The sequence below is a fragment of the Jaculus jaculus genome, chromosome 4, assembly GCF_020740685.1.
Source record: "Jaculus jaculus isolate mJacJac1 chromosome 4, mJacJac1.mat.Y.cur, whole genome shotgun sequence".
In the NCBI taxonomy this organism is placed as follows: domain Eukaryota; kingdom Metazoa; phylum Chordata; class Mammalia; order Rodentia; family Dipodidae; genus Jaculus; species Jaculus jaculus.
The window spans coordinates 67,370,373-67,386,558 of NC_059105.1; the positions used below are offsets into that span (position 1 = coordinate 67,370,373).

The window sequence follows — 16,186 nt, forward strand, 5'->3', positions numbered from 1 at the left end:
CTGGCTTTTTAAGGGAGTTTTTGTTTTTATTTATTTATTTATTTATTTATTTTTTCAAGGTAAGGTCTTACTCTAGCCCAGGCTGACCTGGAATTCAGTGTGTAGTCTCAGGGTGGCCTCGAACTCATGGCAATCCCCCTACGTCTGCCTCCCAAGTGCTGGGATTGAAGGTGTGCAACTTTCTTTAAGGGATTCTTTTTTTTAAATTAGGGAATTCAGAACTTCTCTAGAGCAGCTTTGTAACATAGCTATTATGTAATTTTCAAAAAATTATTTTATTTATGTATTTATTAGAGAGAGAGAGAGAGAGAGAGAGAGAGAGAGAGAGAGAGAGAGAATGGGCATGCCAGGGCCTCCAGCCACTGCATAAAAACTCCAGATACATGCATCCCCTTGTGCATCTGGCTGACATGGATCCTGGGGAATAGAACCTGGGTCCTTTGGCTTTGCAGGCAAACACCTTAACCACTAAGCCATCCCTCAAGCCCTTATGTAATTTTTAACACCAGCACTGGACTGAAGAAGGGTTATGACAAGACTGGTTAGTGTTCAGGCTAATCTGAAATTCACTCTGTAGCCCAGGCTGGCCTTGACCTCCTGAGTGCTGTGATTAGAGGCATGTGCCACCATGCCCAGCTAGTTAGTTTTCTATATACAACCCTCCCCATTTTAGATTTTTGATTTTAATTTTAAGAAAATTGAAATTATCATCTGTGGTAGATGTAGAAATTGATTCATATCCTTTGGTGGGTCCAATGACTCACAAGTTTACAAACTAGGATTTTAATTTGCATCTATGTATTTGTTTTAAAGATGTTCATTGTAGCTGGGCGTGTTGGCGCATGCCTTTAATCCCAGCACTCGAGAGGTAGGCGGATCACCATGATTTCGAGGCTTCCCTGAGACTACATAGTGAGTTCCAGGTCAGCCTGGGCTAGAGTGAGACACTACCTTAAAAAAAAAAAAGTTCATTGTCAGAAATTAATTTGTGTTTAGAGTATTGGCTAATTTTTCCCAACAACAGACTTTTCAGTAAAAACAGTGTAGTGTTTTCTAGAGCACCTCTGTCTTTTTTTTAAAAAAGTATTTATTTTTATTCATTTATATGAGAGAGAGAGAGAGGGAGAGAATGGGCGCCAGGGCCTGTAGCCACTGCAAACGAACTCCAGGTGCATGCACCACCTTGTGCATCTGGCTTACATGGGACCTGGAGAATTGAATCTGGGACCTTAGGCTTTGCAAACAAGTGTCTTAACTGCTAAACCATCTCTCCAACCCTGTTTTTTTTGTTTCTGTTTTTTTTTTGTAAATTTTTGTTGTGGTTAAAAACATCCTAAACTTTAACTATCTTTTCTTCTGGTGTAAATTGCACAAAATATCTCCAGAGAAACCCTTGAAAATCAGGCTTTCCCTAAGCTACAGTACTAAACGTTTATTGACTATGGTATTTGTGTTACATACACTTGAAGGAGGAAATATTTTGGTAGGATTAAGGATGGAGAAAAAGTACAAGTGCGTAGGAAGGACATGTGGGACCTTGCCAGTTACTTTGGAGGACACATTTTCTCATTTGGCCTTCTTTCTTCTGCCCATTGGCCCAGTTGTCTTCTGTGTAAGAATTCTTTCCTTAAAAATACTGTGCAAAGCTGGGTGTGGTGGCGAATGCCTTTAGTCCCAGCATTCGGGAGGCAGAGGTAGGAGAATCATCATGAGCTCAAGGCCACCCTGAGACTACATAGTGAATTCCAGGTCAGCCTGGGCTACAGTGAGACCCTACCTTGAAAAACCTAAAACCAACCAACCAAACAAACAAAAATACCCTGCAAAGCCAGCACTTGGGAAGCTGAGCTAAGAGGATCTCTGTCAGTTCAAGGGCAGCCTGGGCTACAGAGTGAGTTCTAAATCAGCCTGCACTAGAGTGAGACCCTACCTCAAAAACAACCAAAAGAAACAGAAAGAAAGAAAAGAAGCTATGCAGGGCTTTTTATAGTTCTGCTTCTAATTCTGTTCTGGAGCAAGCTCTGGTCATGTTACCTGCTGAAGAATGTGGGCTTCCCTTCTCGACACCTCTTCTATAGTCAGAGTACAAAGCTTCTCTTAGCTCATTGGTCGGCATCAACCTGCATGACTAATGATGTTGCACTTTCTATTTCTAGTAGGCATCACATGTGCTCACTTCTAAATGTGGTGCAGAAATGCTCAGGGAAATTGGTTAGAAGTGTCTGTGTTAGTGACAGATTACCTGTATTTACTAGATTATGTGTATGTTAAGAATTAGGTTTCTTAAAATCAAATTCCAATTTATTTCGTCCCCAACCTTAAAAGTGTGATCACTTTTCCAACTTGGCTTTAAAAAAGAAAAAGTGTCTCTGACATCACTTCACCTTCATGCCACAGACTAAGACACTCGTGCTTTGTTGAGCATTTAGGTGAAAACAAGTCTAGGAAGCAGCTGAGTGGTTTATACATACCTTACTTCATGAAAATAAAAGCTGTGGTGGTTAGAACCTAATTATTGTTTTTGTGGTTCTTTTGTTTTTGTCTTAGAATATGATTTGTGAGTTAGGATTTCAAAAAATGTAGTTAGGATTAAAATGAGTGAGTTTTTAATAACATCTGGTATGAATTAATAAACATATGGACCCCTAGAATCTTGCTTGTATTTTTCTGTTCCGTAATCTAGAGATAAGATTATTATGGAATAAGAAAAGGTTCCTGGGATCCCTGGCCAGGTAGTTCTATCTATCCCTCCCTCCTTTCCTTCTTTCTTCCCTCCCTCACTTGCTCCCTTCCTTCTTCCTCTCTCTCTGTTCCTTTGTAAATTCTTTTTGAGGTTACAAAATTTAGTATATAACACATTTAAAAACCGAACTTCTTGACTTCTCAATGTTAAGCAACTAAATGTGCAAAAGAAACACTGTTAAATAAGACATTAGAAGTTAAACGTTTTCTATGGAATAGTATGTGTACAGATTGCAAACCTGTGAAAATGAAATAAAGAGCACAGTACATTTTGGTCACTTTATTAAATGACATTAAATAGTTTAAATTTCAGCTGCGAAACAGCACTTTGAATAGTGAAATCACAGATAGTATGCTGTCATACTTGAATGTTTTCTTTAAAAACACAATTCCAGTGTGTTCCCCCCCTCTCTCATACACACATACATTGTGCTCACCTATTTCTTAAGTATTTTGGCCATTTTCCATTCCTGTCCTGCTTCCCTAGTTTTAAAGATACATTTCTATTTTATTGTGGATCTGGGAAGCAAATCCAGGGTCTCATACATTCTAGGCAGGCATTCTGCCACTGATCTCCAGCTCTATTTTTAGACAAATTTTCTCAATGAAACTGCATGTAATTATATTAAAGAAGATTTTATTTTATGTTTTTAAGAAAATAAGGAAAGCATTGAAACGATACTTACAGCTATTTAACAAGATTTTTAAGGCCCATTATTTCCAGCAGTATTCAAGAGTACAGGTTTTCTGCATAAGGAAATAATTAACTTGGAGTTTATTTTTATAGGAATTTTGGATCTGTGATGAAGGTCAGTTTTCATGTTTGTACCCATTTAATAAAATGAATTGTACTTATGTATTTATAGACACATGTTTAGGTAAAAAGAAATTTGAGATTCATTCTAACTAGAGTTAAATACTTTTCACCAAATGGTTTTACATTTTCTAGTTTGGATCTATTTAAGATACAGGTTTCTCTTATGCACTCAAGGAAAGAAATTCAGGAGGGAATACAGGGTGCAAAATGCAGCAGAATGGGGGAGACTCATTTTTCCACTGGGATCTCTTGTGGATTACACTCACAGAGTTCATGTCACCTGTGGGCTTGTACACACTGCTGTTATGTATGCTTCTGTTCTTTTTTTAGATGTGCTTTTTAAATACATCAATCTGTACATGTATATGATGTGCATCTGTGCAAGCATTTATACAAATAGCAATATGAAACATGTATTTGCGCTCTGGACAAACTGTTTTTGTTGGTAGAGATGCCTTCACTCTGGAAGAGAGGACTTATATTGAGGCCTTGGTAATGCATTGCAGAATGTGAAATTCCAGGAAAGGGTTCTAGAAGTTTTGTTGTTGCTTTTTTTTTTTTCTTTTTGAAACAAGTAAAGCCTTAGTTAATTGTTTCCTCTTTTGATGATAGTTAATAAAATTTCTAATGCATGCTGTGGTTAATTACTTAATGGCTTGTATATCTGTTACTGCCAGGGGGCATGAGCCTCTTAGAGGCCATTGCATGACTGGTGTGTGCTAAAGTGTGCATTCCCTGTTATCCACTAGTGCACTGGGAACCCTGCTTGACGGAATTGGTTGAAGTAACGTAACTTTAGTTGAGTGGTAATATCACATTGTATTGTCACTTGCTGCCATGAATTTGTCTGTTTTCTTTTAAAACACTGTTTTAACAAAGGTGTAATTTTAAAGCATGCAGGCACATGTGTGTGAGCGTGCACACACATGCACACACACACACATACACCCCAAAAAGAAATTCCTATTAACCAATAAGCAAATATGAAATATATTATATGTTCTGAATTTTCCATTAAAACCTCAACCTTGTGTTCCATACTGTTTGCCTAGGAATAAGCAGTCCTCAAAATAAACTTTCCTAAGCACATCCTAAGAAGCGGGGGTACCTTTAGATTTGTCACCGTGTTGGCTGGCAGTATATGCAGTGGGCACAAGTAAAAATGTGTTCTATTTGTGCCTCCACAATAGTCTCTTCCCTAAAGGGAAGAACAGTAGTATAGACATAACCACTGCTGTCCTCTAAAGGGACAGGACATGGTAGTGGAGCTATGAAAAATGCACACGTTCTCAGTGGAAACAAAAATATTGGCATGGAATAACATGAACTTCTAATGGAGATAAATAACTAGGATAATTTGATACAAAGTCATGTTCATGCAGGCATTCAGTTTGAATCAGGGAGAATTAGAAACAGACTCAAGGCTACTCAGGTAGCTTAGAATTTGAGGTTTATAAAACAGACTCAGTGTTTCTGGTTTTTATGCCACTTAATGGTAGAATGTTGAAGCTTCTTGCTTGTATGACGATAGATGCTCTTTAACTGTGAACCCATCTTTCCTGAGAAACGAACCTTTACCTATATTTGGCAGCAGGACTTCTCTGTTGACTGATGATGGTACAGTAATCCCTCCTGGAGGTAGGTAAAGGGCTAACAGGAATATGTACTGTCCCCCAAACAAATAGGAGGGTTCACCCGGGCCACTAAAGGCCTTCCTGGGAGTCGATTGTGGAAGCTGTGCCTGAGTCTGCATGCTGTGCTGGTTGAGACTTCCACCACAAGTTCTTGTTCCTGGTCGTTTTTGTTGTTGTTTTCTTTTCTGTTTTTTTTTTTTTTCTTATCATTGTTATTATTTTTGGCCTACAACTTGTGCCTGTACTTTACCCCCATTTTTCCCCTTCACTGAAAAGCACTTCTGCAAGCGTCACCATTGTGTACGTTCAGTTGTGAACAAGGATAGTCACCGCTCGTGGTGGGTGTCCACAGGGTCTCTCTGACTTCCCCTTCAGAACCGTGCAGGTAAAGAGCAACTATTGAGGGAACTTTTTTTCTCCCCCCCCCCACCCCCCCCCCCCGACAATAAGGTTTGGTCTCAAGCCTTTAAGTTGGACACAGTGGCTCCTGCTGGGCCAGAACCCATGGACTCAGGATGTCAAGTTGGGCTGATGGTAGGTGGGCTGTGTCACGGGGCTGATGGCTTGTATACCTACAGGAGGAGTTCTCTGGCCACACCGTTGGTACAGCAGCTCCTTCCAGGCTCATTCATGGAACAGGCATGGCGGCAGTCTTGGAGAAGAGTGCCAGCCCCGGTCAGAGGTAATTTTGTACTGCAGAAAGGTGATCAAGACCTGTAGGCAGTTCCCACAAGAACCAGGGGAGGGCTGAGGGGGGACGAGATGGGGAGACACAGTGTGGGCTGCTGGGGCAATTGAAACCTCTGTTAAGACAGATTTACATAATATATATGCTTTCAATGTGTATTTCCCCTAGTCCAATCAGAAGTGACGGATACAGCTAAACTGGCTAATGCTGTCCATCTGGGCACATTTTTACTTAATCACAGTTGTCACTATTACCTGCCCTCCCGACAAGTCATTGCGCTCCTCTCCCTCAAGCAAAGAGAACGTAATGACAGGCTACTTTAGTATCTGGCCCCAATTCCCTTTTCAATGGAATTATCAACCATCCCTTTCATAAGCCCATGCTTTGCAGGAAGTGTAAAGGTGGTCTATTGTTTTCTATATGTCAGAAAACGAATGGATTCCTCTTTCTCTTTATAAAGCCAACCTAGTATAAAATTCTGGATCATGATCTTGCTGCTGAGAGATGACTGCCATAGCCCTTTCATCCAGGCCAGAGCTGTGACCGCTGAAATAGCACTCTTTAGAGATTTCTCTTTAGAGCTAAAGATCCTTGTTTGCCCCTGGAAAGACGGGATTCTCTCTGGGTGGGACACTTGCTAGGCAGCTTCAGCTAGAGGTAATAGGTGTACTTGGGATTAATGGTGGTCCTTTTCATGTCATGCAAGACCTGATAAAACCAAGTGGGATAAGAACATCCGCTGTTGGAGCTGGTGTTGCACCCAAGTTCAACTCCTTAGTTTTGAAGCTTTTCCATAATTCCCAGTGGAAGGAGAGAGGTGATCATAAATTCAGACTTCAAAACAATGGCTATGCTATTTAGTTCTGTGACATTCCTGAGCAGCCTGAGGCAACTGGTAGTTGGAAGAATAACAGAAAACAGGAAGCATACATTTCTGAAGTGCCAGAGTAAGTTTGTAATTTTATTAGTCCTAGTAACTATTATTGTAGCCTGTGAGTAGTAGTTAATACATCACAGCCTACAATGTCATAGTGAAATTCTACCCAGAGCTGTCAAGTGACCACTTTGGGAGAAGTAGAAATTGTCCAAACACTATTCATGGAAATTGCCACATCTGTATTTGAAGAGATTGCTGTGAGTAATTAGACCATTATTTGAATTGCCTGAAAGACATTCCAAGATCTTACTAGAAAGTTTATAAGATAGGATTTCTACTTAAAGTTTGTATTATAGGGCTGGGGTATAGCTCAGTGGTAGAATGCTTGCCTGGAATTGGTGAGAGCGAGTTTAACTATAGCAATTTTTATATATTATATAATTATACATTACAAATTCAGTTTGTAAGCTTGGCATTGTGGCCCATGCCTGTGATCCCAGCCATCGGGAGACTAAGGCAGGAGAATTACCATAAGTACAACACTAGCCTGGACTACACAGGGAGTTCCAGGTCGGTGTGAACCACAGTGTGAGACAACCCTTTCTCAAAAAAACAAAACAAAGCAAGCAAACAAACCAAAAACCCAACCAAACAAAAATAAGCCAGGCTCAATAGCACAACCCTGTAATCTCAGTTACTCTTAAAGAGGCAGAAAGAATGTAGATTCAAGGCTTGCTTGGGCTACAGGGCAAGTTCAAGACCAGACTTGAAAACTTAATGAGACACTGTCTCAGAATTAAAAAAAAAAAAAAGGAAAGACTAAAAAATAAATAAGGATTTGGGATATAGCTCAGTGATAGACACTGCTTGCCTAGCATGCACGAGACCCTGGGTTTGATCCTAAATACAATAAACAAAGAAATAAAGTGATGCATACATAAAATGAAATTAGGTTGTAAATATCCTTTTTGTGATATCCAAAAAAAGGCTAATTACATTTTCTGATTTTTAAAAGCTTTCGAGTCATACTGTTTTAGACATAAAATTCTGATATTTTCTAATCATATAAAAGGGATTCAGTCTTATCTACCATTACATACAAATTGTTTACATAGCAATATAAACAGCTTCATCTTTTTTTTTTTGTAAGATATGGTCATGTTAATCAACTTCAAACTTGTTATGTTGCAGTATTTACATTTCTTCTTAAATAATTGAATTTTGGAAGATATAATCTTTAACATAAAGGCTATCATGAAATAACATTTTCATTATAATTAACCTTATTATTACTCATGTAAATATAATAATTATTCATTCCATTTTTCATCTTTTACGTTGAACATCTTTTTCATTAGACCTTTAAAATAAGTGCTTAGGCTGGAGAGATGGCTCAGTGGTTAAGGCACTTACCTGCAAAGCATTATTACCTGGGTTCAATTCCCTAGTGCCCATGTAAAGCCAGCTGCACGAAGTGGTACATGTGTCTGGAGTTCATTTGCAGTGGCTAGAGACCCTGATATGCCCATTCTCTCTGTCTCTTTTTCTCTCACTTTCTGCTTGCAAATGAGTAAATAAATAAGTAATTGCTTAATTTGGGAAGAGTTGCAGCTAATTATATTAACTGAATTCTAAAAAAAAAATATTGGTCTTTCATAATTTTAGCCCTAAACATTTTTGCAACCCGTATTATTCTAAATATCTTTCAAACTTGAACATACTTTGTCAAATGGAGTTTCATATATGTCTACTTTTTGATACTGGGGATAGACGCAGTCTCATGCATGCTATGTAAGATTTCTACACTTAGCTAGCGTAGTCCTAGTGTTAAAGATAATCTTATGTTAACTAGAAACCAAGATCCCATGAATTACTATTGAGGGTTTTTTTTTTTTTTCCTGGCAACCAACACCTCATATAATATTTAATTTCTGTTTCCGTAGGGTGAAAATATTTGACATGATTTGAAAACTTAAATATTCAAGCTACTCAGGCAAGAAAGGAATCCTATATCCTTGTGCTAGAAAAGATGAGAATCCCATCTCCCCAGTGACATCCAATGCCTTCTTCCAACTTTGCTGCATGCTCTAAACACTTAGCTGTTATATTGAGTCCAGTCTGGTAGGATTTCCAGTTCAGAATCCGTGCACTCTCCCACTCCAGAAGTAATACTTTCATTAGGAAATAGCACATATAAAACAAAGGGAATCCATTACACCATTTACAGTATGAGATCAATGTTGTATTCACAGGATCTGTAGAAATTAGAGAAAATAGCGTAGTTGGAGGTGATTATAAAACATTAAACGTTTATTTACTAATTCTCTAGTATAATTGATAGCTACTGATGGTAAAACCCTTTCACTAATAAAATTGGCTTAAATTGAAAATAATTTCGCTTTTAAGACAGTCAAACTGGCTTCCTGCTTTTTTTTTTTTTTTAACTTTGTTAATGATTTTTTTTGGCATGAGCTTCTAAATTAGTCTATACAGTCTATGCTTGTTAAAGTGCCAGTCATTTGTGAACTGATTTTTATAGTAAATGGAAAACTGTGTAAAACGTGAAATGATTTTGCTAGCACGTGAAGGCAAGCTGCAGAGTTTCGGTTGCATATTACACAGCGTGACTGGTTCCCATCTAAAAGTTAGTGTGCCATGTTTGGTTCTTTATTTAAAAGCGAATCACTAATTTCACTCATCTTAAAATATTTTAATAGTTCAGACTAATAATCATGGATTTTGTGGGGATTTTGAAGCTTTGTGTCAAGACCTTATTTTTGACAATATCAGAAGCTTTTAATAAGGTGCTTGCTGCTGAGCTAATGATATGCTTTTGGTAGTATTTCTTATACCTATCTTCAATAGATATGTTCAGGCTAGTGTGAATGTAATAATCAAGCCTCAATCAAACCATACTTAGTATGACAAATATTGCATTATACTGTAATTTAGGTATTCATGCTTCTGATAAAAGGCTTAATTCGACTCCTTGAGAAACCGGGAAAACACTATTGATTTTACTCTGGAATGTAAAGTAGCAGCCATTTATAGTGCAAAAAAAGAAATCACTTCCTAATTAAAATTAAATCAAGAAAAATTAAGAATCTCGTGGCCTTACATATAATGGTACACAATCTTCATTGTAAAATTATATTTTTGTATCCGTTGTGTTCCTGCATGGATTTCTGGGCACAAAAAAGATTTGCAGTTCATCTTAGTAGAAGCAGATGGTATTGACTTCTAAAACTTCCCTTTTTTTCTGTAGGAACATTGCAGTGGATTAAATTACTTATTCCAGATATAATTGGTTTATTTTTGTTTTCCTTTTAAGAAAATGTCAAGGAAATTTTTGGACAGACTGTTATTCATCATCATATCCCTTTTAACTGGGATTGTGAGTTTATCCGACTGCATTTTGGGCATAATCGGAAGAAGCACCTCAGCTATACAGAATTCACGCAGTTTCTACAGGTGAGCTTCCTGCCTTTTATTGTTTAGTGCTCCCCATTGCACCCCCATTTTCACTTCCCTCTCACCTGACAACTTCTTGAATACTTACAGCTGTTTCTTCCAGTGTCTGTTTCCATAGTGAACTTTTATTATCACTTCTTTTTTGAGGTAGGGTCTCACTCTAGCTCAGGTTGACCTGGAATTCACTGAAGTCTCAGGGTGGCCTCGAACTCATGGCGATCCTCCTACCTCTACCTCCCGAGTGCTGGGACTAAAGGCATGCACCACCATGCCCGGCCGTCATTATCACTTCTGGGAATGTTTCACTGAACTCTGACTCTGGAAGGTTATAAGTTAGTTCTTTCACCTCTTCTTCTCAATGACATACTTGGGCATTTTCTGCCCCTGTTATTTGTATTGAGTCTGTTTAGATCAGTAATCACATGAGTTACGATAATTTTATAGATACAGCTCTCCATGTCTGTGGGTTCTGCATCTGTGGGTTTAAGAAACCACAGATAGAAAATATTGGGAAAATTTGCAATTCTGATGAACATGAACAGGATTTTTTTCTTGTCATTATGCCCTGAAAAATATAGTATAACAACTATTTACATAGCATTTACATTGCATTGGATTTTGTGAGTAATCTAGAGATCATCTAAAATACACAGGATGATATGTGTAGTTCTTAAGCAGGAAATAATTTAAAGTATATTGAGGATGTGTAAGTTATATGCAAGTAGTATGCCATTCATGTAAGGAACTTAAACATCCTTAGTTTTTTTGTTTTTTTGCTTTTTGTTTTTTGTTTCTTTAGAGGTAGGGTCTCACTCTAGCCCAGGCTGACCTGGAATTTACTATGGAGTCTCAGGGTGGCCTCGAACTCATGGCGATCCTCCTACCTCTGCCTCCCGAGTGCTGGGATTAAAGGCGTGCACCACCACACCCAGCTTACATCCTTAGATTTTTATATCCATTGGGAATGTTGCAGTGAGGTTGGACCTTGGAACTAAATGCCTCGTAGATACTAAAGGATAACTATAATTTGCATGACTATCAATTGACTTCATCTTTGTGGAGATATCCAGGAACATTTAAACAAAATGAGGACCAGGCATATGGTTGGTTCAGTGGCACAGTAGTCACCTGGCATATGTGAGGTTCTGAATTTGACCCCCAGTACTACAAATGGGGGGAAAAAGGGATGAAATTTACATATAATATACAATATAAAATTGACCCTTTAAAAGTATACACTTTAGTGGCTTTAGTACATTGTCAGTGTGTGGTTTTGGGTTTTTTTGCAATTATCTCTATCTTACTCCAAACCTTTTCATTACCCAGTAAGAAAATCCTACACTCTTGAATAATCATTTCCCATCCACACTTCTCTCTCAGCTTCTGGCAACTGCCAGGCTGCTTTTTGGTTTATAGATGTATCTGTTCTAAAAGTTCCATTGTAAATACAGTTGTAATACTAATTTTCATGTAACAGGATGTTTTTAAGAACTATCCATATTGGGATTGGGAATATAACTCAGTGCAGAGTGCTTGCAAGCGTTCTTGAAAGCCCTGGGTTCAGTTCCCCCATACGGCCAGGAACGACGACAGTAAAGATCAAAGTGGGTGTGATGGTACACAGCTGTAACCCCAGCCCTCAGAAAGTGGAGGCAGGAAGATCAGGAGTTAAAGGTTATTCTTAGCTCCATATCAAGGAAGGAACCCACCAAAAACTATACAGACTGTATCATGTAGTAATAGTTCATATCTTTCTTTTGGCCTAATAGTATTCAACTGTATAAATATATTACATTTTTTGTCAGTTCATTGGTTGGTTGACATTCAAGTTCTCACCTTCTGATTATTAATAAATAGTACTTCTGTAAACATTCATATGTAAGTATTTGTGTGAATACCTATTGTCAGTTCTTTTGGGCAGCTACCTAGGAGTAGGATTGCAGAATTATGTAATTCTGTGTCTAACCTTCCTCCCTCCTGTCCTTCTTCTTTTCCTTTTGTGGTACTGGATACTGAACCCAGGACCTTGTATATGCTAAGCAAGAGCTCTGCCACTGAGCTACATCCCCAGCCCTGTGTTTAATATTTTGAGAAACCACCGGGCCATTTTCTACAGCAGCTGCCCATCTTCCTGACTGCCACCACCGTCAGAAGGCAGACTCCGTAAGCTTGCCGCCCAGCTGTTCCTCTGTGATCTTCCTTTACCTTCGTCCTGAACGAACTGTTTGCCTTTCAGTTACATTCAGTCTCTCGTCTCCTGGGTTTCATCTTTTCCTTTATCATGGGTATTTTCTTTCTTTTTTCTTTTTCTTTTTCTTTTTTTCGAGGTAGGGTCTCACTGTAGCTCAGGCTGACCTGGAATTCACTGTGGAGTCTCAGGGTGGCCTCGAACTCTCAGCGATCCTCCTACCTCTGCCTCCCAAGTGCTGGGATTAAAAGCGTTACGCCACCATGCCCAGTGGTATTTTCTTTTTGATGGAGTACTTCCTGCATTGGCTTTGTGAAGAAAGTAAAATGAAAAAAATTAAGACTTTTCTCCTGTCTAAACGCTTCTTGATCCATCATTAAACTTAAATAGTTTAACTGGGTATTGAATTCTAGCAGGAATGTATTTTCTCATAATTTTGAAAGCACTCCTTGTTTGCTTTTGATAGGTACTGTTCCATTACCATTATTTTTCCTCTTTAAAATGTATTTAGTTATTTGCATGTGCAAAAATGTGTGTGCAGGGGAGGGACACAGCCTCTTGCCACTGCAAATGAACACCAGATGCTTGAGCCACTTTTTGCATCTGGCTTACATGGGTGGCTTGGGAATCCTTCATTTCTCTCTCCTTCCCTCCCTTCGCTTCCCTCCTTCCTTTCCTCTCCTTTCCTCCCTCTCTTCCTTCCTTTCCTTCCCCCCTTCCTTCTTTCTTCTCTCTATCCCTTTTTCCTTCCTTCACTCCCTCTCTCCCTCCTTCCCTTCTTACTTCAGAGGGCACTTTCAAGTTCGTCCTTTACCTTCCACCTACTTTAAATTTTTCATATATCTATCTATCTATCTATCTATCTATCTATCTATCTATCTCTATCTATCTATCTATCTATCTATCTATCTATCTATCTATCTATGTATGTATGTATGTATGTATATTTATTTAGGTAGGGTCTCGCATTAGCTCAAGCTAATCTAGAATTCAGTATAGTATTCAATGTGGTCTCAGGGTGGCCTTGAACTCACAGCAATCTTTTTCTACCTTTGTCTCCCGAGTGCTGGGATTGAATGTGTGTGCCACCACTCCAGGCTTCCACTTCATTATCGAGGTAGGGTCTCTTGTTATTCACCACTTCTTTGGTGAGCTTCCAGAAAATTCTCCTGTCTCCACCTCCCTTCTTGTAGGCACACTGGGCTTACAGAAGCCCACCACAGCTTCTGGCTTTTATGTGGGGTCTGGAGATTTAAACTGAGGTCCTCAGAGTTGCATGCTAAGTGATTTATCTATTGAGCCATCTCCCTAGCCCCCCAATTGTTTTTTCATTTGTTTTCCTCACTTTGTGCATCTCACTTTATATGGGTACTAGGGAATCAAACTCTAGACTGGTGGTCTTTGTAAGCGAGTACCTTTAACTGTGGAACCATCTCCACAGACCCCTCATTTCTTTTCAAGGTGTGTTTCTCAAATTTCTTATTTTGTTTTCTCTTATTTTTGTTTGTTTTTGAAACGAGGTCTTGCTTCATAGCTTAGGCTGGCCTGGAACCCTGTCTTCCTGCTCAGTCTCCTGAAGGCTGGGATGAGCCACAACACCCAGCTCCCAAGTGTCCTTTTGTTCCTCCATGTTTAGGTCTCTGTGTTTCATGTCAGTGGCTCTTGTCGTATGTCTGATGGTCTTCTTCATATTTAAGCTTCGGGCTTATTGAAAAATGTGGGTTTATTAACTCTAGACCCTGTAATGTCTGCTTATTACAGTGTTTTGGATTAGAGAATCAGAAGACTCATTTGGTCCCACATCTGGAGTATCAGATGTGGCTTTGGACATTCTGGTTCCTGAGTAAGGGAGAGGGCTGGAGGTTTCAGCATACATGTGGACGTGGACCTCCAGTTAGGTTATTTCCTTTTTTTCAGTGTAGAACTTCCCCTGTCGCCTGTGCCTGGTTTCCACTAGTCCCAAGTTCCTCTGTGAAATGCTCTAGTCAATAGCCTTGTGCCAGGACAGAGCCTGGGTTCTGTGGGGTAGCCAGGATCTGCTTCTTAAAGAGACTTCCAGGGCTGGAGAGATATCTTAGTGGTTAAGCACTTGCCTGTGAAGCCTAAGGACCCTGGTTCAAAGCTCGGTTCCCCAGGTCCCACGTTAGCCAGATGCACAAGGGGGCGCACGCGTCTGGAGTTCGTTTGCAGAGGCTGGAAGCCCTGGCACGCCCATTCTCTCCCTCTCCCTCTATCTGTCTTTCTCTCTATGTCTGTCACTCTCAAATAAATAAATAAATAAAAATTAAAAAAAAAAAGAGACTTCCACCTAACTTTCCTCTTCCACTGCCCTTACCAGGAGTCCCAGTAAAGCCAGTTCCCAAGTTGTTGGCTAGGGGTGGTCTGTTAGACATATTGGATTCCTCTGACTCTCTCCACTTCTTCCTGGATCTGTTAAGTTGGTTGTCACCTGCTCTTGTGCTTGCTAATCTTTTTTTTTTTTTTGATATTATAACTATACCTTTTAATTATTCCTAGTTTTGGATTTATTTGTAACAAAACTTTAGGTTTTTCCAATTTTTGTATTACTTTTGTAGCTACATCATTGTCATTAATTTTAACTTACTTTAGGCTTTTGTATGAAAATGCTTCATTATTACATTCCAATCTGACAGTGGAATCTGATGCAGGATGACCGTTCACTTCCATCAGTGTCTTGCTAATCTTAAAAATGTAGTTGTCAGGCTGGGGAGATCTGCCTATAAAGCCTAACGTCCTAGGTTCAATTCCCGAGTACCTACGTAAAGACAGATGCACAAAGAGGTGCATGCATCTGGAATTCATTTGCAGTGGCTGGAGGCCCTGTTGTGCCCATTCTCTCTCTGCTTGCAAAGAAAGAAAGAAATATTGTTTTATAAATGTAGTTGTCACCTTCTAGGTTTTTTTTCTCAATTTTTAATTTTGAGAGAGGTGAGCCAGGGCTTCAGTCACTGCAGTTGAACTTGGGATGCTTGCATCACCTAGTGGGCATGTGCGACCTTGCTTCACCTTTATGCGTCTGGCTTACATGGGATCTGGAGAGTTGAATGTGGGTCCTTAGGTTTTGCAAGCAAACACCTTAACTGCTAAGCCATCTCTCCAGCCCACCTTCTAGTTTTTTATGTTCTTTTTCTTTGTGTTTTATTTTGCTTTGTTCCTTTGCAGTGCTTTTGTTTTTCTTTTCTTTCTTTCATTTTTATTTTTATTTATTTATTATTATTTTTAAAAAAAATTTTAAATTTATTTATTTGAGAGCGACAGACACAGAGAGAAAGACAGATAGAGGGAGAGAGAGAGAATGGGCGCGCCAGGGCTTCCAGCCTCTGCAAACGAACTCCAGACGCGTGCGCCCCCTTGTGCATCTGGCTAACGTGGGACCTGGGGAACCGAGCCTCGAACCGGGGTCCTTAGGCTTCACAGGCAAGCGCTTAACCGCTAAGCCATCTCTCCAGCCCAATTATTATTTTTTTTTAAAGGACTAACCTCTGCGCCACTTCCCGCTTCTATTTATTTATATTTTTGAGGCAGGGTCTCATAGCCCAGACTTACTTCAAACTCAATACAAAGTCATGGCTGGACTTGAACTCCTCATCCTTCTACCTCTGCCTTCTGAGTGCAAGGACTATAGGCATGTGCCATCACTCCTGGCTTTTATGTTTTGCATTTCTGATAAGTTCTTTTCCTGGGCTTTATTTGATTCTCATACTTGTTATGCCCTAAACCTACACCATCTCTGCAGAGCCATCTGGGG

The 16,186-nt window shown here is 39.4% G+C and overlaps 1 protein-coding gene across 3 annotated transcripts in view; it reads left to right on the forward strand.

The window, feature by feature from the left end:
• The window catches only part of Slc25a12 (solute carrier family 25 member 12), a 102,130-nt gene that overhangs the window by 44,229 nt on the left and 41,715 nt on the right, over positions 1–16,186 (forward strand). For 2 of the 3 annotated variants that reach the window (XM_045147751.1, XM_045147750.1), the window contains exon 5: positions 10,090–10,229. In XM_045147751.1, the coding sequence (XP_045003686.1) occupies positions 10,090–10,229 (140 nt within the window). Of the gene's footprint in view, positions 1–5,771; positions 5,876–10,089; positions 10,230–16,186 lie in introns of all 3 variants that reach the window. The other variant, XM_045147752.1, reaches the window with a different exon arrangement.